We start from the raw sequence: 22905 nt of genomic DNA on the forward strand, positions 1-22905 counted from the left end.
GAAGTGGGGAGAGAAGGAAGGAGAGAGAGAAACAGCCATGTGAGAGAGAAATATCCATCAGCCACCTCTTGAAACTTGGGTATATGCCCTGACCAGGAATAAAACCTGCCGCCTCCTGGTGTATGGGACAACGCTCCAACCAACTGAGCCACACCATCTAGGGCTAGTATAATTCTTAAGGAGAAGTTTTACTAGTAAGTGTTTAATATTCAAATTTTGCACTGAGAAAAATAGCAAAATAGGAATTTAGTTTAAGAGATTGAGTTTTAGAAATTTAATGAAAAGGGGATTATCAGTGGAGGCATTTCTAAATTACACCAATTTTGTTTTCAGTATATTGGAAGTGTTTAAATAACTAACATTTTCTTCCTCCCCATGTGAATACAAATTTATCAGCAGTTCCTTCTAAATTGGGTAAAGTATAGTGACAGTTTCTAGAACATAGTCAGGCATGAGACTCAGACATGCTATCTGGGATGATGTAGAAAATATGTATGTTTTTTAAAAAACACACATTAAAATGGAAATTTTTATTTTGGTTTTTATCCATCTCCACAAGTGCATTGCAGTGAGAAGTGAGAAGACCTACTTAATAAAGAAAAAACATTGTTCTTTTCCAATTCCAATTTTTCATTATTAAAAGGTCTTGACTTACTTATTTTCATTCTTTCATTTACTCTTCCTTTTCCCTCCCACTATTCTCTCTCTAGCGCTCTTGACCCTCCCCCATCTCCCAGAAATAGCCTTAAGTTTCTTTATCTCTCAACTAGGTCAAACTTATAGTAGTAGAGAGAGAATATTGTGAAGAATCTGTAGCTTAGTTTGGTTTTTGAAGAAACAGATTATCCACCTCAAGGTGACCTGGCTATCCATTTAGTAACCAGAAAGCCATTTACTATATTGAGTAGGAGACATGTACCTCATTATGTATGGTATGCCAAACTCAGATGTCTTCTCATGTGGTCAGTGATCCATCTTAGATGGTCTTGGCAATTTCAGAACTCAAGTTTGAAATTCATTTACTTTTGGATAATATTCATTTACTCTTTTACCCCCATTTGACATAGGGATTATTAAAACCAAATCCAGCCTAAACCGGTTTGGCTCAGTGGATAGAGCATCGGCCTGCAGACTGAAGGGTCCCGGGTTCAATTCCGGTCAAGGGCATGTACCTTGGTTGCGGGCACATCCCCAGTGGGAGGTGTGCAGGAGGCAGCTGATCAATGTTTCTCTCTCATTGATGTTTCTAGCTCTCTATCCCTCTCCCTTCCTCTCTGTAAAATATCAATAAAATATATTTTAAAAAAAACAAATCCATGAAGAAAAAAACCCAATTTCTGTGGGTGAAAAGAATTTTAACTTGCATTTGTTGATTGTCTACCTTGTCAGCTACAATGGCAAGTGGTTTAGTTGTGTTATCTCATTTAATATTAATAATGGGCATTTAATATCCCATTTTGCAGACTAGAGAACTGAAACCCAGAGAATTTATAGGCATTTCTCAGAAATATTGCATGTTTGGTTTCAGACTACCACAATAAAGCAAATATTGCAATAAAGCAAGTTGTAATCTTTTTGCTGGTGGAGGGTCTTGCCTTCAGTTTGTAAAATAATGCAACATCTGTGAAGCACAATAAAGCAGAGCACAATAAAATGAGGTATGCCTGTATATAAATTGCCTATGATCAGGTAGTTGGGATTAAACACAACTGATAAGTCTTTATCTTTAATAACTATCAATGAGTCAAATGCAAGTCCACTCTGTCCATTTTGGCAGATACATTATGCAAATCCACATTAAATGATACGCTCTGTCTGTGTCTCAATCCTATCTGTAAAAATAGGTATAAAGAGACTTTGTTGGATTATTACCAGTTTAATGAGATAAAATATGGGTAAATCATGTATCTGATACAAATTAAGTCCTTGATAACCTGTAGCTATAATTGTTGTTATAACAAGAGAAAAGAAAACTGCACATTAAACATCTTCTGTATTTGTTCTCTAAAATTGGTCAGATCAAAAATGAAGTATGTAAAGTCTGATCTACTGATTTGTTGTCATAATTGGAGGCTTGCCACTTCTGCTGTAGGCCAAGGTATTTAGGTATCATATAATATCCAGAAAAATCAAGATGATAGACCTGCTTTTATTATTCAAAGCATGTAGGGAAAATTGTATGCAGTTTGCATCACATTCTAAAGGGAACATTGAAAACTTAAAGCAGGCCAAGACTAGAACAACCACAGTGTTGACACAAATTGAAATTGTGTCTTGGGAAGGTTGAAGGAACTGTGGATGTTTAGCTTGGAGAAATATGAAGAGATTGGAGGGAAGGAGTAAGGAGGTAGATATGGAAACTAGATGTTTGCAAGACCACTACTATGTGGGAGACTTATTTTTGATGTGTTGGGGAAAGGGGAGGATTAACCACCCCCCTCCATCCCCATATCCTTCCTAAGTTCTTTTTTTTTTTTTAATATATTTTATTGATTTTTTACAGAGAGGAAGGGAGAGGGATAGTTAGAAACATCGATGGGAGAGAAACATCGATCAGCTGCCTCTTGCACACCTCCCACTGGGGATATGCCTGCAACCAAGGTACATGCCCTTGACTTGAATCGAACCCGGGACCCTCCAGTCCGCAGGCCGAGGCCCTATCCACTGAGCCAAACCGGTCAGGGCTCCTTCCTAAGTTCTTAATGGCTGGAGTAACAGTAAAATTGACATAAGATTAGAATACATGCACATAGGAGGTCATAATATGATGTTCAGATTATAAAATGAGGCTCAAAGAAATGATCAAACCAGGTACCTTTTATGAGTTTTAGACAAAGAAACAATAAATTTGTAAAGGAATTGACAGGACAAAAGGAAAAAAAAACAGAACTCATTAGAAGGTTTGGGTAGTCATTAAGGAGGAATCTAAACAAAATTTGGGATTGGTATAAATTAGAAAAGAGGGGACAAGGTTTGTTTACACAAATTCTTTGGCTCTTGGTTCTTTAATTCTAATAAGGGAATTCACATGTGAGATTTATCTCCTGCTTTTAGGAACAGATGGCTCAGTGTTCTTTCACTGCAGTTTCCTAAGTAACTTTAACTCAAAGTTATCAATATGGCCTTGTAAGATATCCTGGGGCGGCCTGCCTTGGATCCTGATAGATGACTGGTTCGCAGAACTAGAGCCCATGGATAAAAATTGCCCCAGGACAAAGTTTTGCCTTAATTTAAGGACGAAATTGTCGATTAAAACTATCTGAAGACAAGAATGGAGGATTGTGCTGCTTCAGGAAGTAGTGAGATGTTCAAGTGTAAATTGGACAGCCAGTTATTGGAGGTGTCGCAGTAAGAGATTCATTCCATGGGTAAGGGTTGGATTAAAGACCTCCATGACCCACTATCAACACAGAGTCAAAGACTTAAATTCTGATCCCCACTTGCCAATTGTTTGCATAGATTTGACACTGATGCAAGAGTTTCATTTTGTATTGCCCATTGTACTAATTGTTATTTCTTTAGCACACTCTTCCCATCTCTGGTAGGTTATAGCAGTTATCATATGAATCAGTTTAATTAAAAATAATAAAGATGCTTCTATTTTAAAATTATGACAAAATAGACATTTTTCAAATCAGTCACCCTATACTAGTCAACTAAAAATGATCAAATATTTAAAAATGTATTATAAGGCAATAAAATTATATGCCACAAAGTAACTACATTAATAATTAATTCTTCTCCAAAAATGACCATTAGTCTAAAAAAGAATTGACACAAATTTGGCCTGTCAGTACAGAATGTAAATACAGAATGTCCTTTAGTTAAACACCACAAAAATAAAACAGTACTGATTTGCCACGGTGGTTCTAGCCTTTTACCTGTTGAACTTTGATTCTTGAATCAGCATGTGTATCTGAACTTTAGTCCTAACTGAATCTGTTCTGGCACACATTCTAACAAAAAATGGATAAAAAAGAGGGGATACATTTCTAATGATCTACATACAAAGGTGATAACATTATAAAGCCTCTGGAACAATACTGCCACTCAGTAACAACCAGTGTCCCAAACTGAATATGCGAGAAGAATCAAGCCTTCTTTTATTTTTATGAAAAACAAAACAAAACAAAAAACCACATACAAAAAAACACACAGAAAAACTAATTAGGCTGAATCAAGTTATGACTACGCTGTAACCCTGTTAATGATGTAAGGGAACAAATTCTACAGTGCCTTTGAAAGTGGACAGCTAATTTAAAAGGCCTTACAACCACTTGCTCTCATATTCGTTCTCAGGAGTACTTCCCAGATTCCAGATTTCCTACACTAGTTTTCTAATACCAGACAAGAGGTCATCGGTTTGATTCCCAGTGAAATCAGGCTCGATTCCTAGTAGGGGATGTGCAGGAGGCAGACAATTGATGATGTCCCTCTCTCATCAATGTTTCTATCTCTTTATCCCTTTTCCTTCCTCTCTCTCTCAGAAAAAAAAAAAAGACTCAATAAAAATATATTTAAAAATTTGATATAACAGACATTTTTCCATAGTAATACATATAGTATGGTAAGGTCTTTTTAGCAGCTGTATAGTATTTATTAAACCAATCTTTAATCCCTAATTGGTGGGGATTTAGGTTGTTCACTTGTTATAATGCAATGAACATCTTTGTACATATATTTAAGGTGCTTATTTTAAGTAAATAATTAAATTCCTAAAAGCATCATTGCTGGTCAAAAGATTTTGTATAGTCTTTTAAACTAATCTGTATTACCAGATTTTCCTTAAGAGAAAGTTTACAGAATTTTTGCTCCTAATAAATAACATATGAGAATTCCTGTTTCTTCACTGAAATAGGCCTCTTCTCATTAATATACTTTTTACAAAAATCTTAATTTACATATCTTATGTATGACCAAAAAAAAGGAAACTGAGAAACAAATCAAGGACAACCATGTATAGTGCAAGAGATAGTTCCCTTATAAGAGTTAATATTGTAATTACTACTTTAACTCAGTGTGACTTAGAAAAGTTTTCCATGAGACTTTAAATCCTTGGTCTTTTTGCCAAGACTCTTTGGTATATCTCAGATTATTTATTTATTTTTAGAAAGACTTTATTGGTCTGGAAGAGTGAAATAAATTTCCAGAGAGCCATAAAAGTTGAAGCTAAACTGCAGTTAAATCTGAAGTTAATTTAATTGCATTGGTAGGTATTTCAAAATGTGTTTTAAATATAATACTTATGTTTTTAAAAAATATCTTTTAAATGAACAGGAATCTCTGATGAGGAAGAAAGTACCTCAGAATCTGAACTTTGGAAGGGCCCACTACCAGAGACCGATGAAAAATCACAGTAAGTTCTAATATTAATAGATAATGCACACTTTTACATCAGTTTAGGAAGCTCTGACCACAGCCATTCTTGATAACAGTTAATGAAAAAATTTAGCATCATAAATGTCTGTTTAATGCCAAGGGCCACTTAGCCTGGTAAGATCAGTTTATACCCAGCCATTGTTTGTAGCCATGAAGAATCAACTTGTTCAGCTTCCTCTTGGTGAGTAAGTTTTTCCTCAGCTCTAATAGATGATGACCTTCTGGTTTCTGCTTAGATTCCTTCAAAGAAGGGTTGTTTACTAGCTTCTAGAGCAGTCTGCCAGTGATACTTTGATTATCATAAACTTGAACTTAATGCTGTTTGAAGACATATACAGGTGTAACATTTACTTGCCAACACCCTTTGCCCCAAAGACAGGTAACTCATTGCATGCATTTTTTTCTGCTGTGGGTTGTAAGAGCTGTCCATATATGGGATAGAATGGTATCAACTCCTTTCATCTACTGGGATGTTCACCACTTGAACTTTATCTGTTAAAAGAGGATAAAATGGTATATATTGCATAGAGTTTATTATTAAAGTTTGATGAAATAAAGAATGTAAATCTGGTATAATACCTACAAATATAGTAATTGCTCAATAAATTTTAGTCTCATTTTGTTAGTTCCTACGAATGTTTGGTTCATAATAGAAAGAGACCTGTTGAATCAGTCATAATTTAATAATTTAAGCTGATTATAAAATATCTTGTTAATTATATGTTCTCAAACTAATCGAATTCAGGTGTGTTTGAAAGAGTGTTTTGTTTTAAAAAGATTACTTTTTCTGTGTCCTTTGTTCTTTTTATTTATTTATTTTTTAGCCAAAGAATTCTCACGTGTGGTCATTATACATCACATTATTAAAAAGTTATTGCTATAAGTAAAATATTGCTATGTTAAATTATTGGCTAAACTTTCAACTGTATAACTTCCCCTTGAATAGCTTTACAGCTGAAAAAAACAGAATAGGTTTTAGAGTTAACTCACCTTTTTAGACAATAAAGACACTTGATTAAATCCTAAGTAGGCTTTTATAATCCAGAACTCTTTGTGACTTTTAAAAACTTGACATTGATCAAGTACTGAACATCTGAGTACACACAGAGATTCAGCTAATTTTACTTATTTAAGTTCTTGCTATAATTTTAAAAATTCTACTGCATTCTTCTGCCATGCTAGGGGAAAGGGACAATAGCATGGGGAATACCAAGTTGCAGATAATTCTTAAATCAACTTTATCTGATTCTGTAATTTTTTTTCAATTTTGACATGGTTGTGAGGGCTTTATGCAGTCACAGTTATTTAAAACCAAATGATAGAGTCCCATTGTGAATCTCTGATCTAAAAAGAACATTTTCTAAAGAGACTGGTACACGGAATTTGACTATTCAGCTTGATACCCTATTCCCAGAAGGAAGAAAAGCAACTTTGTATACATTTAACCCTTACAGCAACTCTATGAGGAAATGAAATGTTCTCTATCTTACAGAAAAGTAAACTGAGCTCAGAGACATTAAGTAACTCGCACCCGCAGCTAAAAAGTGACAAAACTATGGCTTAAACACTGTCTGACTTGAAAACCTGTACCATTTCCACAGTACCACTCTGGCTCCCAGCATTAATATTTATTTAGTACTTTATAATTTTTAGAGTATTTAAACACATTAAAATATAATTTATATCTCTTTCAGAGTTCTATTCTTTATTTTAGACACTAGAGGCCCGGTGCACGGATTCGTGCACTGGTGGGGGTATCCTCGGCCTTGCACCCTCTCACAATCCAAGACCCCTCAGGGGATGTCAGAGAGCCGGTTTCAGCCCAATCCCCGCAGGCCAGGCCGAGGGACCTGTGCACCGGGCCTCTAGTATGCATATAAGATCTTTGGTTAATCTCTTTCTGCCCTCCCCCCTCCCCCCTCTCTTCTTCCCTCTGAGATTCATCAGTCTGTTCCATGTTCCCATGCCTGTGGTTTTCGCTCCTGTGTTGAGCTTCTGCCCCCTCGTGGTCAGTGCACATCAGAGCTACCGCCTGTTGGCCAGTCAGCCGGTCACTTAGGCTTTTATATATATATATATAGATAGATAGATAGATAGATAGATAGATAGATAATCTACTGGTACATTTACTATTTTACTCTTCTTTTAGTAAGAAAAGGTTGAAATTTAAATATACGTTCCCTAATGCTAGGAGTAAGACTTGAGTATTTCTTTAAAATAGTTCATTTTTCATTCATTTCTTTTTTTTAAAAAATATCTTTATTGTTGAAAGTATTATAGATATTATCCTTTCCCCCCCTATTCACTCCCTCCTCCCTGCTCCCACTCCTTCCCCAGGCCTTCACTGCACTATTGTCTGTGTCCATGGATTATATATATATATCATTGATTTCTTGATCACGCTATAATTTAATATGAGAATGAACAGAGAAGATATAAAGTGAACCAAAAAAATAAATAGAAGAAATGACATTTTATAAAGTATTTCAAAGTAAAATCTTAGGCAATAAATATATTTAAGGAGAGGTGCTAACATATAAAACATTTTAATTTCAGTCAATCTGGGTATAGTTTTGGTTGTTCTAGAAGCTAAGAATTATTTAATGGATGAATCATGAAATATATTGACATGTAGAAAAATCAGCAAATATGTTGAATTAAAATATTGTTATTAATCTATGTCACCTAGTAATATTTTTTTTGTTTATTTTAATCAATTTGTATCCTTTTTTTAAAATAGGGAAGAAGAATTTGATGAGTATTTTCAAGATTTATTTCTGTGAGATGGAAGAAAGAAGCCTACATTCCTTAATGTAAAAATATACTTTGAGGCTTTTCTGAAATGTTTTATCTACAAGTTGCAGTTTGAGTGATTTGTCTTTGGAAATAAAAATTCATCCTCTCTCAAGATGTCAGATGATTTGGAAGTTGTTAGTGCTATTGGAGACACTTTCCCCACCCTTGGAATATCTCTTGAGTTGCTTATCTACAACTCTGTTTCTTCTGTAGCTCCTAGAGGTTGGAGCTAGTGCACTGTACAATTCCACTGTTCTTGGTTTTGGGGGGTTTTCTTCTTACTTATTCATGTTTATCTTTCCTTGCCTCATTATTAGAATCTCACAAAAATCATTAAGTAGATTAAGTATATCTTCAACTTCTTTACTTTCATTTGATACACTGGCATCCCTCTCTTGAGCACTTGTTTCACATTACTACCAATTTCTAGCTGCCTCTTTTTTCCCCCTTACCTTTCTGTTACTTCCTTCTCACCTCTACCACTGAAGGGAATTAGTTATAATCAAATTTGATTTTTCAGTGTGTGTAATTTATTACAAAGCAAATACCATAGAGAACCAAATGAGGTCCCAGTAGTCTGAAACAGAGGATGTGTTCACAAAAGTTGACTCCAATTGACACAATAACTTAACTAAATAATACAGTGTGCATAAAATAGGGCTTGTCTCAGATACAGTCATGCAAGTATGGATATACTTAATGCACAGATATATTCTAAAATGTAACTTCTTAACTCGGGGTCCACACCCCCAAGAGTAATTGGGTATGTTTTAGGAGAGCTAAGTACTCCTAGAAGCTGTGTAAAACTTCAGTGTCTGTGTTTTTGGAGGGAAGGCTCTGTAGTTTTCATCAAATTTTCAAAAGTATTTATTGATTAAAAAAAATAAAGACCCACTTTTATAAAGAGCAAAGAGGTGGATAGAGAGAAGAAGATGCATGATTTGATTAATAAGGACATTTGGTATTGCAAGTATGGTTAATGGACAACAACTTCATTTGTAAATTTAGATCATTATATAGAATCACAACATCTAATCCATTTATACATAACTAGAGGCCCAGAGCATGAATTCGTGCACGGGTGGGGTCCCTCTGGGTGGCCTGCGGGGATCGAGCCAAAATCCACAGTCCAACACCACTTGCGGCTCCTACCTGACACTCCCCCACTGTGCCTGCCATGGGCTCCTGCCCAATCAGTCCTGATTGGGAGAAGCTGGCACCACTGCAGCAGCACTCGCCAGCCGTGAGCCCTGCGTCTGGTGTCCTCCCAAGGGGAGTGGCCTGCAGGATCGGGCCGAAACTAGCTCTCTGACATCCCCCGAGGGGTCCTGGATTGTGAGATGGCGCAAGCCAGGCTGAGGGAGACCACCAGTGCACAGTCGGGGCCGGGGAGGGACCACCGGAGGCTCCAGGGCGTGTCCAGCCCATCTCGCTCAGCCCCCATTGGCCGGACCCCAGCAGCAAGCTAACCTACCAGTTGGAGCGTCTGCCCCCTGGTGGTCAGTGCTCATCATAGCAAGTGGTTGAATGGCCTTAGCATATCATTAGCATATTATGCTTTGATTTGTTGAACAGTTGCCATGTCACTGGAAGACTGGACACTTAACATATTAGGCTTTTATTATATAGGATGGCAAATCATAGGAGTCATTTTTAAGGAGTCTTTGAAAAGGCCTCAAGATGATGAGTTTAAAGATTGATTCTCCCACAGACCTATTTCAAATTTGACTGTAGTGCAGTCAGTGGTGTTCAGTGAGCCATTGGTTTGGAATATGAAATGTACTTACTTATACTTACTCTTAAGTGAAGTTTCTAGTTTTGCAGACCTTAAGAGGTGGCACATTTCTTCCCCACAATTCACTTTTTAGTGAACAAGGAAGGGAAGTTGTTTGAGCTGACTGGTATTTTGGGGTCCAAAATTACATAAAGCTACAGAATAATTTTTTTAATGCAGCCTTTAAAATAATCCTAGAAGTGGAATTTCAAAATTATTTTAAGCAATAGAAATAAGATGTATAGTACCACTGTCCACTTAAACAGAAAACACTTATTTGGTTGAAGATATTGAGTTTTTTTTCTTCCCCAAAATATTAACTTACAGGCACTCCTCATTTATAAACCTGAGTGATGAGATTTATTAAAAATATTCATATTTACTGAACACCTACCTTAACACCAGGCACTTCTCTAGGTGCCCGGGTGGCATTATGAACAAAACATCCTAAAATGGACAAAAACTTTCATCTCATGGACCTTACATTCTTATGTGAGAGTAGCAGTCAGGATTCTAAGTACCTAATTCACAAAAATCTAACAAATGGTGAGTAATTTCTTGGTTGCTTAAAATTAATATCTTCTGTTTAACAAAACATTAGAGGCTCGATCATCAATTTGTTTCATTATAATTTAGATATCTTTTGATAAAAAAAATCTATGGTGTAATTATTATTTGGTCTGTTTTCTAATTCAGTCTATGGTTATAGATAAGTAAAGAAATGTTAAGTTTTTCTAATGTCCTGACATGCACCATGTAGTAGAAGTAGTGGATTGTCCTTAGCATCTCTGGACAAATACATAGAATCAATATATAGTTCTAATAATCATTTTTAAAAGTAACCTCTCTCGACGTCCTTCCCAATAGCCTTTGGTAATAAAATTGTCACATAATCAAATTACATTCTTCTGAATAATGCATAATATTTATTAGCTGGTTTAATTTGCATTAGGATTATCCAGGTAATGTTTTATAAATTGATAATTCTTTCCATGAGAAGACTAGTTCAGAACATAAAATATTCTTAGTTACACATAAAATAAAAATTTTCAGACTTGTGGAGAGGGATAGGCATAGGATAAGACATAGTTTATAAGCTGCCAAAAGTGGAGTGGTCTTGACCATTCCATTATCAAGGGTAAAATGTAGAGGAGAGAGATGATAAGCAGTTCAGATTAAATAACCCTTGACTCATTTTGTTTTCTGTATAGTATTTATATACATTATACATTTTATACCGTATATTCTCCTACAATAAGACATGTTGATGAGGTATTTTTAGTTCAGGAAGGGATTTGAGTATAAATCATGATTATTAATGTTATGGGCTGAATTGTGTCCCCCCACAAAGGCATGTTGAAATAGAAATCCCCAGTACCTCATTGTGACTGTATTTGGAGATAGGGTGTGTAAAGAGGTAATTAAGGTAATATGAGGTCATATAAGTGAGCCCTAATCCAAGGCAACTGTGTGCTTATGAGAGATTAGGACACAAATACACAGGAGGAAGACCATGTAAAAACACGGAGAGGCTGGCCATCTGCAAACCTAGGAAAAACCAACCCTGCCAACATCTTGAACTTGGACCTCTAGCCTTCAGAACGGTGAGAAAATAAATTTCTGTTGTTTAAGTCATCCAGTCTGTGGTATTTTGTTATGGGAGCCCTAGCAGATGAGTACAATTAATAAGCACTTTTAAAAAGGAATTATATCTTTTAATTTAAAACAGATTGGCACCAAAAAATGCACTCATTCTCATCTTATTTTGCACTTTTGTGGAACTTTATTTTATCCTCAGGTATTCTGGCTAGCAGTGTGTTTTCCCCTGATAGTCATAAGAGGAGCTTTTCTGAAGCCCCTCTTACTGTGTTACTTGATGGTTTGCTGAATGAAATTTGCTGAAGTTCTTTTGAATGTTTTCTCTTTTTCTTCAAAAGTAGAAACAATAACTTGAAATGTAGACCAAAGGGAACATATTACAACATTAGGCATGTTTTGGACTTTTTGTCATCAACACCACCTCCTGAATCTTCTGTAGCTAGTAAAAAGGAGAAAATCAGTATTATTAGGAGTCTGTGGCTACATGGTGTTTTTATTCTAACACTCTAATGATATTAGTATTAACTTTATGGCTTAATTAGTTTTAGCTTATATCAAATACTAAAGGCTTGACTATTTAAAAACTTAAATACATATTCAGAATTAGTCCACTTAAAAAATAGAATCTAATAAAGAATTAGCCAATTATAACATCTGTTTCTCAAGAGAACCACTGAAGTACACAATCTGGGAATCTGAGTTGTTGCTTTGGGCTAGGCACAAAGCTCGTTGCCTGGAAATACAAAATAATGTCCCTAGTTCACAGAAACTTGTCACTGTAATAGGATAAAAGTTCAGCAGTGATTTTTATGCACATAAAGTAGAGATCCACATTCAATATACTGAATACTAAAAAAAAATTTTTTTAAATGCCAGGAGCCACTTAAAGGACCTGATACCCTATTACCCTGTTTATCATAAAATTGAGAGAAAGATGAAATTTAATTGTACTAAGAAATATCACTTGCTCAGTAAAATTACCTCTTCTGTTATCTTTTTGAAGTGCAAATTAGGTATTATGGCTTTCCTGTTTAAATCCCTTTAATGACTTCCCCTAGCTCTTCTGGAGGACACATCCTTAGTAAGGCCTTCAAGGCAACACAACCTGGCAGGGCTGCCTGCATGACCAGCTTCGTCTGATACTTTGCCCTGGTTATTGTCTGTCTAGTCTCCTTAAGTTCTCCAGTTGCACCAAGCTTATTGCCACTTCAAAGCCTTTGTACATATTCTCTTCTTTTTTTTTTTTTCTTCTTTTTTTTTTTTTTTTCTTTTAAAATATGGAACGCTTCACGAATTTGCGTGTCATCCTTGCGCAGGGGCCATGCTAATCTTCTCTGTATCGTTCCAATTTTAGTATATGTGCTGCCGAAGCGAGCACTACATATTCTCTTCTTTCTCTCCCTTTTGAACCCCACCTCTCTTTGCTTAGCCAGAGTTCAGAGTTTAGCATAAGCATCCTTCCTCGGGTACACACCTCATGCTTCCTCTGATAGTTAGATAGCCAAGCACTCATTTATTTTAACATCTAGCTCTCCCATCTGTGAGATAAGGGACCAGTCTCTCCCCAGGGCCTGCCTAACACAGGGCCTTGTACCGAATAAGTACATAAGTGAATGGATATCAAGGAGTCAGAAACTCCTATTTTTATTCTGTTGAAGGATATCCTTAACCTCTTCAGCAAAAGACTTTCTCCCTCTTTGAAGTCTTTAAAATACTGCTAAACACAATAGAACGCTCTAAAAGGACTGTTGTATCTTCTGTTTTGCAAGGCCTTTCCAGATAGAGATGATTTATTTGTTAAACAATAAGAATTTCTTACAAAACTTTTTGAGTGCTGAACTCTCAAGGAAAAAATGTCATCATATTCACATTCCACTTTAAAGATGACAGTTTGATACATCTGATGAACTAATAGTTGATCCTGAGTGTTTTACAGAGGTTTTCTAAAGAAAGTCAAAGTGATTTTAGGAGAAGAGATTTCATTAGGAAAAATAGTGTGTGGAGACATTTGAGGCGCAGGCAGGCAAAGTCTTGGAGTACCGGTTGACACCTCATTCAGCTGGCCAGCTTTGCTTTACATGTAGGGCTACCTGGAGATCTGTAAAACCTTCTCATTATATAGAGAAGAACATTAAGCTTAGAGAGGTTCAGCAAGTTGTTCAACGTTTCAGCGAATGCATAACGTTGGGACTAAAATTGTTGATCCCTTTGATTTTATGGTTTTCGTATTATTTCTAAAAACTCAGTATCTGCAGAGGTGCCTCAGGAGCCAACTTCTAGAGTGGATGAGGAAGCCTAGTCCCACCCCTAGCTCAACTGGACCAGCCAATCCCATCTGGAATTCTAAGTAAGGTCTGTGTGTGTGTTTGGGGGGGTAACCTGACAACCACTAACATCTTAAAATTATCAGATCGTACAGTAAAGCAAATTTAATATTTGTGTTTACTTTTTATGCTTTCATCATGTGACTTCTGGCTACTTGCAAGAAGGAAAATCAAATTCCATCTAACCTTTTTCAATCATGTTTCCTTCTTCCTGTTTTTTCACCTCCTCTTCCATTACCTTCACCTTTGCATCGTATTCATCAGCCAGGGATTTCCACTCCATTCTGTTTTTCTGAAGGCCATTCAGCATGGGGGTGACTTCTTGGTGAAACCTGGAGAACTCCTACAGAGAATTTCAGGTCAAAAACTACTTAAATTATATGGTTAATATTCAGTACTTTCCATATGCAGAAGAGCTGTAAGAAAATGTTCTGGTGTTCAGAGCTGCTAGGTCGAATTTAACTCAGTGCCTTGGGAACGGAGACAGGGGCTGCCTTTCCTGCCTGCCTAAATCAATTTGCTCTCATCCGAGTTCTTTCTCCTTCCACTACTGAATGAGAGATTAAGATAATACCGCAAACTACTTTGGAGAAATAAGGACACCACTAATGGCTTTTCATTAGTGGGATCTTTTTGAATTTGGCTAACAGTTTGAAAGCAAAATTCTCACCCAAATAATTTGTTTACTTACCTTATATACAAAAGTGCAAACAAAATCAATAAATCCAACTTGAAGTTTAGGCAGTTCATCTTTTTTGTTTCTGTCCATCATAGGCTAGAAAGAAAAATAAAACCTTTAAAGATAGTTTTCTAAGGTTCAGCAAACAAAATAGACTGATTTGTATAAATAATTTTTAATAAGTAGTGTGTCTTTTATGTCAAGGTCTTTACAATAGGTTGTTGCTGCAGCACCGTTCTCTCCAGATCTCCTTGTTCCCAAAATTCACTTGCAACTAGAAGTGCTACCTGCAAATAAGAAAGACTTGGTTCATGAAAGCAACTTATTAATAGAGAATCTGCATTGTATTAGTATGAATGATATTTAAGACAGGGTTTATAGTTACTGTTTGAGGTACCTCTGAGCATATTGTCATACCGTATGCTCTTTGGTTTTAAAAAGATGTCATTTACAGATGGTATGGAAATGGGAAAGGAGAATTTCTCTTCTTACCAGTGTTCCAGACTTATTCGGGGACTGCCTACCTCCTATTTGCTATGGCCACCATCTCTCAACAATAAAAAAGGGAGATGGGAAGATATTTAATTCCATTATATTATGCTTCAAGCTCTGGAACCTCCCAAGTCCTTCTGTCCTGCTTCTATTAGCATCTATCTGCATGTATGATGCACACCGCATTCTCACATATGCACACAAAGGCTAGCACACAGCTTTACTTGATTACAGCGTGCAGATATCTAAGGGTTTATTTATATCCTTTTTAAAAACCCAATATCAAATTTATTGAACACCTACTAGCTGCCTTACATTGGCATGAGCCAGGCTTGCCAAGAGGAATGAGATGTTACATTTTTAAGATGCTCACAGTCTAGTGAAGGCAGTCATGTAAACAGTGTGGTAAGTACTATAACAGTAATAGCATGAGTGTTATGGAACAAGGAGAATGCAGTAAAGATAAGTTTTATAAAGGGGGGAGGTTGTGCACTGAAGAAGAGATTGTAGGAAAGAGAAAAGCACTAATGATTCATCCTTGTGCTGATTTCTCACACAATCCCTGAATAACTGTACATAAACTTTTTATTGCCTGTTCAATGATAAGGAATACTTGCAGGAAAGCATTTTCTTTCCAATATTCCCTCTACTTGTCTTGTTCTGGGACCTGATCAAAAAGACCTATTGTCTTACATTTGTGAGCTTGTGAAAGCAATTGCCTTTTTTCATACCCAACAGGGAACATTTTATCTTTGTCTTAACTTCTCAAGTTCCTCTTTCCATCTTTTTAAATTATAAACTGTTTGAGAGGGCAAGTCCAGGGTAATGGAAGATAATGGCTTATAAAATATATAGTCATATAAGTGATAGCTATAATATGACTTGATAACTCTATTGATAACCCAAAAGGAGAATAATAAATGTGTGTGTGGATAAATGTCTGAGATTACCTGATATACTCATGTTCACTTTTACGTGGGACCTAAGAGTGTGACAGAAAAGGAAACATAATTTTATTCACCTGACTTTGAACCTCCCAGGGCTTGGTTATAGCTGACAAGTCACATGCAGTCATCATCATTGCCCTTTGGAAGAAACAAAAATTGTTAATACAGAAAGAAATACAAAATAAGTGATTTTTGCCAAAAGAGGAATAAAATTCTGACTACTCACATGATGATCTCTTTTTTGGTTGGATCAATGGTTATGTATTTGATGGCCTCTTCTTCACTTTCCATCTTTTCACAGGCATCAACAATTTTTTGAAACATTGTTCTCTTCCTAAAAAAAGATACAGCTGTGCTATAGCATATAAGACCAGAGATTAAAAGGCTATCTTCAGCATGAGCTTTTTCAGATCTCCTGAAGCACATCCAATGACTCTTGTGGGTGTGGACCCCAAGGTAAGAAGTTACATTTTATAACATATACGTGCATAAAGTATAGCCATATTTGCACTACTGTATCTGAGACAATCTCTATGCACACTGTATTATTCAGTTAAATTGTCTTACTTGGGTCAACTTTCGTGAACACATGAGGTGTAAAATTGAAGATATGCAAAACCTACAGCAATTTCATTTCTAGGGAGAGTTTTTAGGAAACATATATATATATAAATATATATAGACATACAATGTAGTATTGTGGGCAATTATGAAAAATTTGAAATAATCTAAATGTCCATGAATAGAAGGATGGCTAAATTAATTATGGTATAAGCATACAGTTGAATATACAGTTAAAACAAATAAACTGGATCTCCATTTACCACCAAGGCAAATCTTTAAAAGAAAATGTTGCATGTAAAAAGCAAGTTGCAGAAATGTATATACAGTATGATACCATTTATGGGAAATTTTTAAATCTACTTCACAATACCATATAAAAACATGGATGGAAAGGACAAATACACATCAGCCTCTGAATGGTCATGTCTTTGAGGGAGAAGGGAGGTGTCTTCATGGTAGAGTGTGTGTGTGTGTGTGTGTGGGGGGGGGAAATACCTCATTTCTATAACTTTTTTCTCCTTAAAAAAAAAGATCTAAAACAGGTGTGGCAAAATCTTAGCATTTGTTGAATCTGAGTTATATTATTCTTAGTATCTGTCTTCATGTTTGAATTATCTAATAATTAAATTTTTTAATTAAGAAGGATCAGAGAGGCACAATTTGATACTTCCCATCAAAGTCATTAAATATTTGGATCCTATAACTTCTTCACTTCGTTCTAATCCATTTTCACCAGCAGCTTTATGGTTCACTGACAAGAAAATGTGCAGAAGCTTGAAGTTTCTGGTCCTTGGTAACTATTATTATAATAAATAAACTGGCACTCTGCTGTATATAACTCAGAATTCTGGGAGTTCGGTTCATGTGCATCAGTATCACCAAGATTGTTCATCTCCCAGACTCCGGACCATGGTGAATTCAGGACAAAAGCAACCTTATAAGGTTGTGTGGGATCACCCTTCTGGCAATGCGCCAATCTTGCTGAGTATTCCTCAACTGAACCTTCTTCAGATAAACTATTTAATATTAGGGGCTTAGCTTTTAAAAGTTTCCAGATGTCTAGAAATTCACTGTCATGCATCTTGAAGGTGTTCTATTGATAACCCAAAAAAGAATAATAAATGTGTGTATGAATAAATGTCTTTCAAGTTCATTGCAATGGACCATTTATGGAAGGCAGAACCACACAGGTATAAGGAAGTTCTGTACTTACTTGAAGTATAAAGCCAGGTCAGTTGCTATTATTGCAACTTCAAACAAATGAATAGCTGTTTCAAACTGGCGTTTATTTAGGTTCTGGAAGATGTTTAAACTCTGTAAGATGAACATTCACAATAAAGTGCAGTCATTAATTTGCCTTTGATTCAACAAACAAACCAAACTATGCCTAAAATAAAGATTATTCTATTACAGAAAGGAGAAAACTATGTCTTCCACTGTTTTGCTTCCAATTTTTGTATCTTGTATTAAGGAAGCCTCTCTACTTTGAGTAAGTAATTTACCTATAAAAATAGATATTAGCAAACGTTCATGTAATCAGTATATGAGGTTTTGGAATAAGTAAAAATGTTTTCTTCCAGGACCATTTAAACAATACTAATAGATTTAAATATGTGCTTGTATTAATCAAAGAGCTTTAATAAAGAATATCTGGTAGATATCTAACTGTTAGATATCCATGTTGAATTACCTACCATGTAATTTCAGAATGATTACAGAAACTGTTGGAAAACTTTTAGAAACTGTGAATTACACTAGTACTTGTGTGTGTACAAAAAATAATGAGCCCTGGCCGGTTTGGCTCAGTGGATAGAGCGTCGGCCTGTGGACTGAAAGGTCTGAGGTTCGATTCCGGTCAAGGGCATGTACCTTGGTTGCGGGCACATCCCCAGTGGGGGGTGTGCAGGAGGCAGCTAATCCATGTTACTCTCTCATTGATGTTTCTGACTCTTTATCCCTCTCCCTTACTCTGTAAAAAATCAATAAAATATATTTTTTAAAAAAAATAATGAAATCCTCCCAAGCTGTTCTCAAAATGTATCCTTGCAATAATATTTTACAAAGACTTAACTAGACCTTTCTTCAAAGAGTTTCCCACTAATGATCTCTTCACATATGGATTGGTTTCCTTTCTTAGTGTTCTAGAAAACTAGAGTATAAAGTTGGGAGTGGTTTTTAAAAGATATGATATTCCAAATAGACCTTTATAGGCATACAGGCTAAAGGACAGATGTACAGTAGTTTTGCCAAATGAAATTGACTGATATGAAATACAGGAAAAGTTCCATTGGAAAGAAAAGAGGAAATAGTATATTAACTTATGTAGAGATAGAGGCAGCATAAAATAGACTTGGCAAGGCCAAGACCAACTATGGCTCTCTGTTATTCCTGAAGACTGAAAAACTAGAAAGCAAGAAATGAACAAAGAACTCAAGTTTTCTATATTATCCTATGTAATAAAAGGCTAATATGCAAATTGTCCCCACAGGCGGTAGTTTGACCAACCAGGAGTTAGATGTGCGCTGGCCACCAGGTGGCAACGCAGAACATGGCAGGTGTTGGCAACGATGTGGCACTGGCAGCGGATGGCGGTGGAGGTGCTGCCAGCACCGATGGGTCCTGACGAGAGTGGGACCGCGGCAGGATAGTGGAGCAGGTGAGCAGGTGGAGCCAGGCCAAAGTGGGTGGAAGCGGGTCCCCAATCGCCCTGCTGGTCACCCCACAGATCGGCCCTGATCACTGGCCAGGCCTAGGGACCCTACATGTGCACGAATTTCGTGCACCGGCCCCTAGTATGTTATATAAACCTTCATTTAAGTCATTTTTTATAACAAATTTACTGGACTAAACACCAAATAATGATAGCAGCAACTCACATAATGCTTTATGAATACTTTTAATCTTACAACAAACCACAGCACAGACTGGTTAAGTAACTTGCTCATGGTTAAACAGAGAGTACACGGCAGAGCTGGAATCTAAACCAGTGCAGTATGGCATTACACTGCCTCTCAACAAGGAGCCCAGGTTCGGTTCCCATATTCACCACTTGGTAGTTGTATAATCTCAGACAAATCATTTAACATCTGTATTTGCTTTCTCAAATGGGGATAATAACAGCTGCCCTGCCTAACTGCCTAGCACTTACTAGTAGTCTATGCTCAAATATTTGTGGAATGGTAACTCAAATGAGATAACTGAGAATGCATTTTAAAACCATAAATTGCTACAAAGGCCGTATCATTATTCTTGTTATATAAAGTTTTGAGGCTAGCTTCAGGTTAAAATAGACTTGCAAACCCAAGACCAACTATGGCTCTCTCTCATTCCAGGAGATTGAAATACTAGAAAGCAAGAAATGAACAAGAACTCAAGTTTTTTTATATTATATGTTATATAAACCTTCGCTTAAATCAACTTTTTATAAAACAAATTCTAGGGTCAAAAATAGTATTTTACAAGCAGTTATAAGTAGTAGAAAGGAAAGCTATGATATTTTTTGGTAAAATAATGAGTTCATAATGGCAACTATAGTCTTTTTGAATTGATAGAATGAAAAAATGGCTGTTGAACACTCCACAAAGTACAATAAACAAAAGAAAACCTGTCTAGATCAAAATCAGTTCCTTACTTGACACAGTTCACAGCAGCCCCTGGGGCATCCCAGTCCATACTCTGAACCAAATCTGGATACAGGGCATTTTCAACCTGGCCTGGATTGGCCAGGAAGAAGGAAGAGCAAAGGGGGCGTTTGCAATTTTAATCTCACTTCCTGCCCCTGATTTTGGCACCATGGTGGCCTTTGGACTGGTGGTGACCCAATGGCATGTTTATGTCAGTGACTCACTCACTGTCTTTATTTGTTCATTGAAACACATTTTTATGTTCCAAATGTAATCTGACATATACTTTGTAGCTCAGTGACACTTAAATTCATCCTTGATTGCTGTACTGGGGGAAAAGTGAGGGCACGTGTAGAAATGCCTTAAACGTTTAGACAAATTAATATTAAAAGCACATGAAGGCCGAAACCGGTTTGGCTCAGTGGATAGAGCGTCGGCCTGCGGACTGAAAGGTCCCAGGTTCAATTCCGGTCAAGGGCATGTACCTTGGTTGCGGGCACATCCTCAGTGGGAGGTGTGCAGGAGGCAGCTGATCGATGTTTCTAACTCTCTATCCCTCTCCCTTCCTCTCTGTGAAATATCAATGAAATATATTAAAAAAAAATAAAAAAAATAAAAGCACATGAAGACATTTTAATTTTACTGTATACTGAAAATTTGCTAAGAGAATAGGTCTCAGGAGTTCTCACCACACATGCACAAAAAGGTAAATATGTGAGGAAATGGATATGTTAATTAGCTGGTTGTAGTAATCATGTCACTATGTATATGTATATTGAAACATGTTGTACATCTTAAATATGTAATTTTAAAAAATAAAATGAACAAAAAGTTAGGAAGAAGAGCCAAATTAAAACAAAATTGGGGGTGGGGGGGTTGGGAAGCAATGTAGGCTGGTAAATTTAAATAAATAATCCCTTAGCCTATAACTTTCTGTCTCTACCAAGTGTCAGATTGTACAGGGCGCATAATCTATAACCATCGACCAAATAAATCAATATTTTTATGCACCAATTATTTTAATGTATATTATTTATATTTGTAAACCTGGATACCTGTTACTATTTGCTAAGTATATCTATATGAGAGGAAAAGCTACATATAAAGAGAAATATAAAAACATGACTAATCCTATTGTACCCCATTTAAGTCATACCTTTTCCAATCCAAAATAATAAAACAGCTGTATTAAAGCTGATAGATTATCAAAAGGTCTTTCACATTACAAAGTAAATCAATATTGGATTTTTTTAAAAAGATGAACATGGCATGCTTTTAAAATTGGCATGATTAAGGAAAAAGAGTGTACATTCAACTTTTTAGTACTGCCTTTTTAATAGATAGCACAATATACCTAAATTTCACTCATTTTTTTCCTAATTCATTTTCACTTTTATCTAAAAAATTGTACAAGTCTACTAATTGAAAAACCATTTCTTAATTCTAAATTCTTTCATATTTTCTCTTTTATTCTTTCACAGCTAAGGCCTTTATAAGAAAAGCTTCTAAATGGTTTCTTTTTAAGCTGTGGACATAGATTCATACAAAGTATCCTGCTTCTGTTCTGTATTAGTTGCTAGAAAGCTCTTGATCAAATTTGTGGCCCATGTCTAATAAATGTTTATACCTCACTGTACACATTTTGGAAACATTTTGAGCCTTTACCATACTTTGTCTTAGTTTTCTTATTTTTCCATTAGCCCTCTCTAATGTTATATGTATTTTTTGGAAGCTCCACCAAATCATTTTGGACAAAAATTAAGGATTAAACACATATTCATGCATGCAAATTTTTTTAAGTAAGCAAAGATTCTTTCATTGGAGCAAGGGCTCACTTACTCAAAGAAAGAGTATATTTTTATTCTCCTTCTATTAAAATGGCAATAAAAATATAAATTCTGCATAGCACATCAAGATAGGTAGAAGTGGCTCTCATTCATTCTGATTAGGGCTCCCAGGTGAGGAGAAGCACAGAAAGTACAGGCAGTTTTAGTCTTCACGTTGGAGGGGAGTGCCAACCTGTTCAGGGCTCACTGGTGACTTACACAAGATATTTAGTTTCTTCATGCCTTCTTTGTATAAGATGGGGTTGGTATGAATAGAATTATTATGCACTTTGTTGGGAAGTGTTTTTGAGTAACAAAAGGGTTCTGTTATTTGTGCTGAGCAATTTATTTTGTCATTTTTACAGTACATTGTAATATTACAATGTATACTCTCACAAATCTGACTAACAAGGTTTTTCTAGCCATTCACTCAAGTTAAAGGGTAGGTTTCTGTCTGGTTAGAATATAAGTGGTTCTAATTCTCAAAGCAGTGAATCCCACTCCACTGGGATATAAGGCCATTTTAGGCCAAAGCCTTATAATATGCAAAACAAAATGTCTGAGTCATGCCCATGAAATGCTAAAGTTGCTAGATAAATCCTAAGGATCTTCCTTATTTAAAAAATTAAAGATTTTAAATATAAAAATTTTTATACAAAAATAAGTAAATAAAAGAGTCACATTGTCTACGTAGGATGGCTAAAAATTTCTTTTTTCCCCCAGCATTTAATTTGCCTGCTTATAAAAAGCTCTGTGATTGCATTGCCTAGCGACTCTATTTACAGGCCTTAAAAGTCTGCAATTAGCAGATTGAATAGCATTGTAGGCAGGTCCTCGCCAAGGTGGTAAAGATTACTGAGATGCAATATTCCTTTTTAGAATGAATAATAAACCTTTATATA

At 36.0% G+C, this 22905-nt stretch overlaps 2 protein-coding genes across 12 annotated transcripts in view; one reads left to right on the forward strand and one right to left on the reverse strand.

Annotated features, from left to right (window-relative positions):
• LOC308257602 (protein FRA10AC1) overlaps positions 1-16386 on the forward strand; it is an 80480-nt gene extending 64094 nt beyond the window's left edge. For 7 of the 8 annotated variants that reach the window (XM_080687612.1, XM_080687613.1, XM_080687611.1 and 4 more), the window contains 2 exons: positions 5278-5356; positions 8120-8287. In XM_080687612.1, the coding sequence (XP_080543738.1) occupies positions 5278-5356; positions 8120-8162 (122 nt within the window). In that variant the 3' untranslated portion in view covers positions 8163-8287. Of the gene's footprint in view, positions 1-5277; positions 5357-8119; positions 8288-16291 lie in introns of those variants that run through there. The other variant, XM_080687614.1, reaches the window with a different exon arrangement.
• The window catches only part of PDE6C (phosphodiesterase 6C), a gene marked incomplete at its 5' end in the record, with an annotated part of 40983 nt that continues 29794 nt past the window's right edge, over positions 11717-22905 (reverse strand). For all 4 annotated transcript variants that reach the window (XM_080687602.1, XM_080687605.1, XM_080687603.1 and 1 more), the window contains 7 exons: positions 11717-11987; positions 14059-14215; positions 14564-14647; positions 14764-14838; positions 16065-16128; positions 16217-16324; positions 17768-17868. In XM_080687602.1, the coding sequence (XP_080543728.1) occupies positions 11926-11987; positions 14059-14215; positions 14564-14647; positions 14764-14838; positions 16065-16128; positions 16217-16324; positions 17768-17868 (651 nt within the window). In that variant the 3' untranslated portion in view covers positions 11717-11925. The remainder of the gene's footprint in view (positions 11988-14058; positions 14216-14563; positions 14648-14763; positions 14839-16064; positions 16129-16216; positions 16325-17767; positions 17869-22905) is intronic.

Source organism: Plecotus auritus (genome assembly GCF_963455305.1).
Source record: "Plecotus auritus genome assembly, chromosome: 9".
Lineage (NCBI taxonomy): Eukaryota > Metazoa > Chordata > Mammalia > Chiroptera > Vespertilionidae > Plecotus > Plecotus auritus.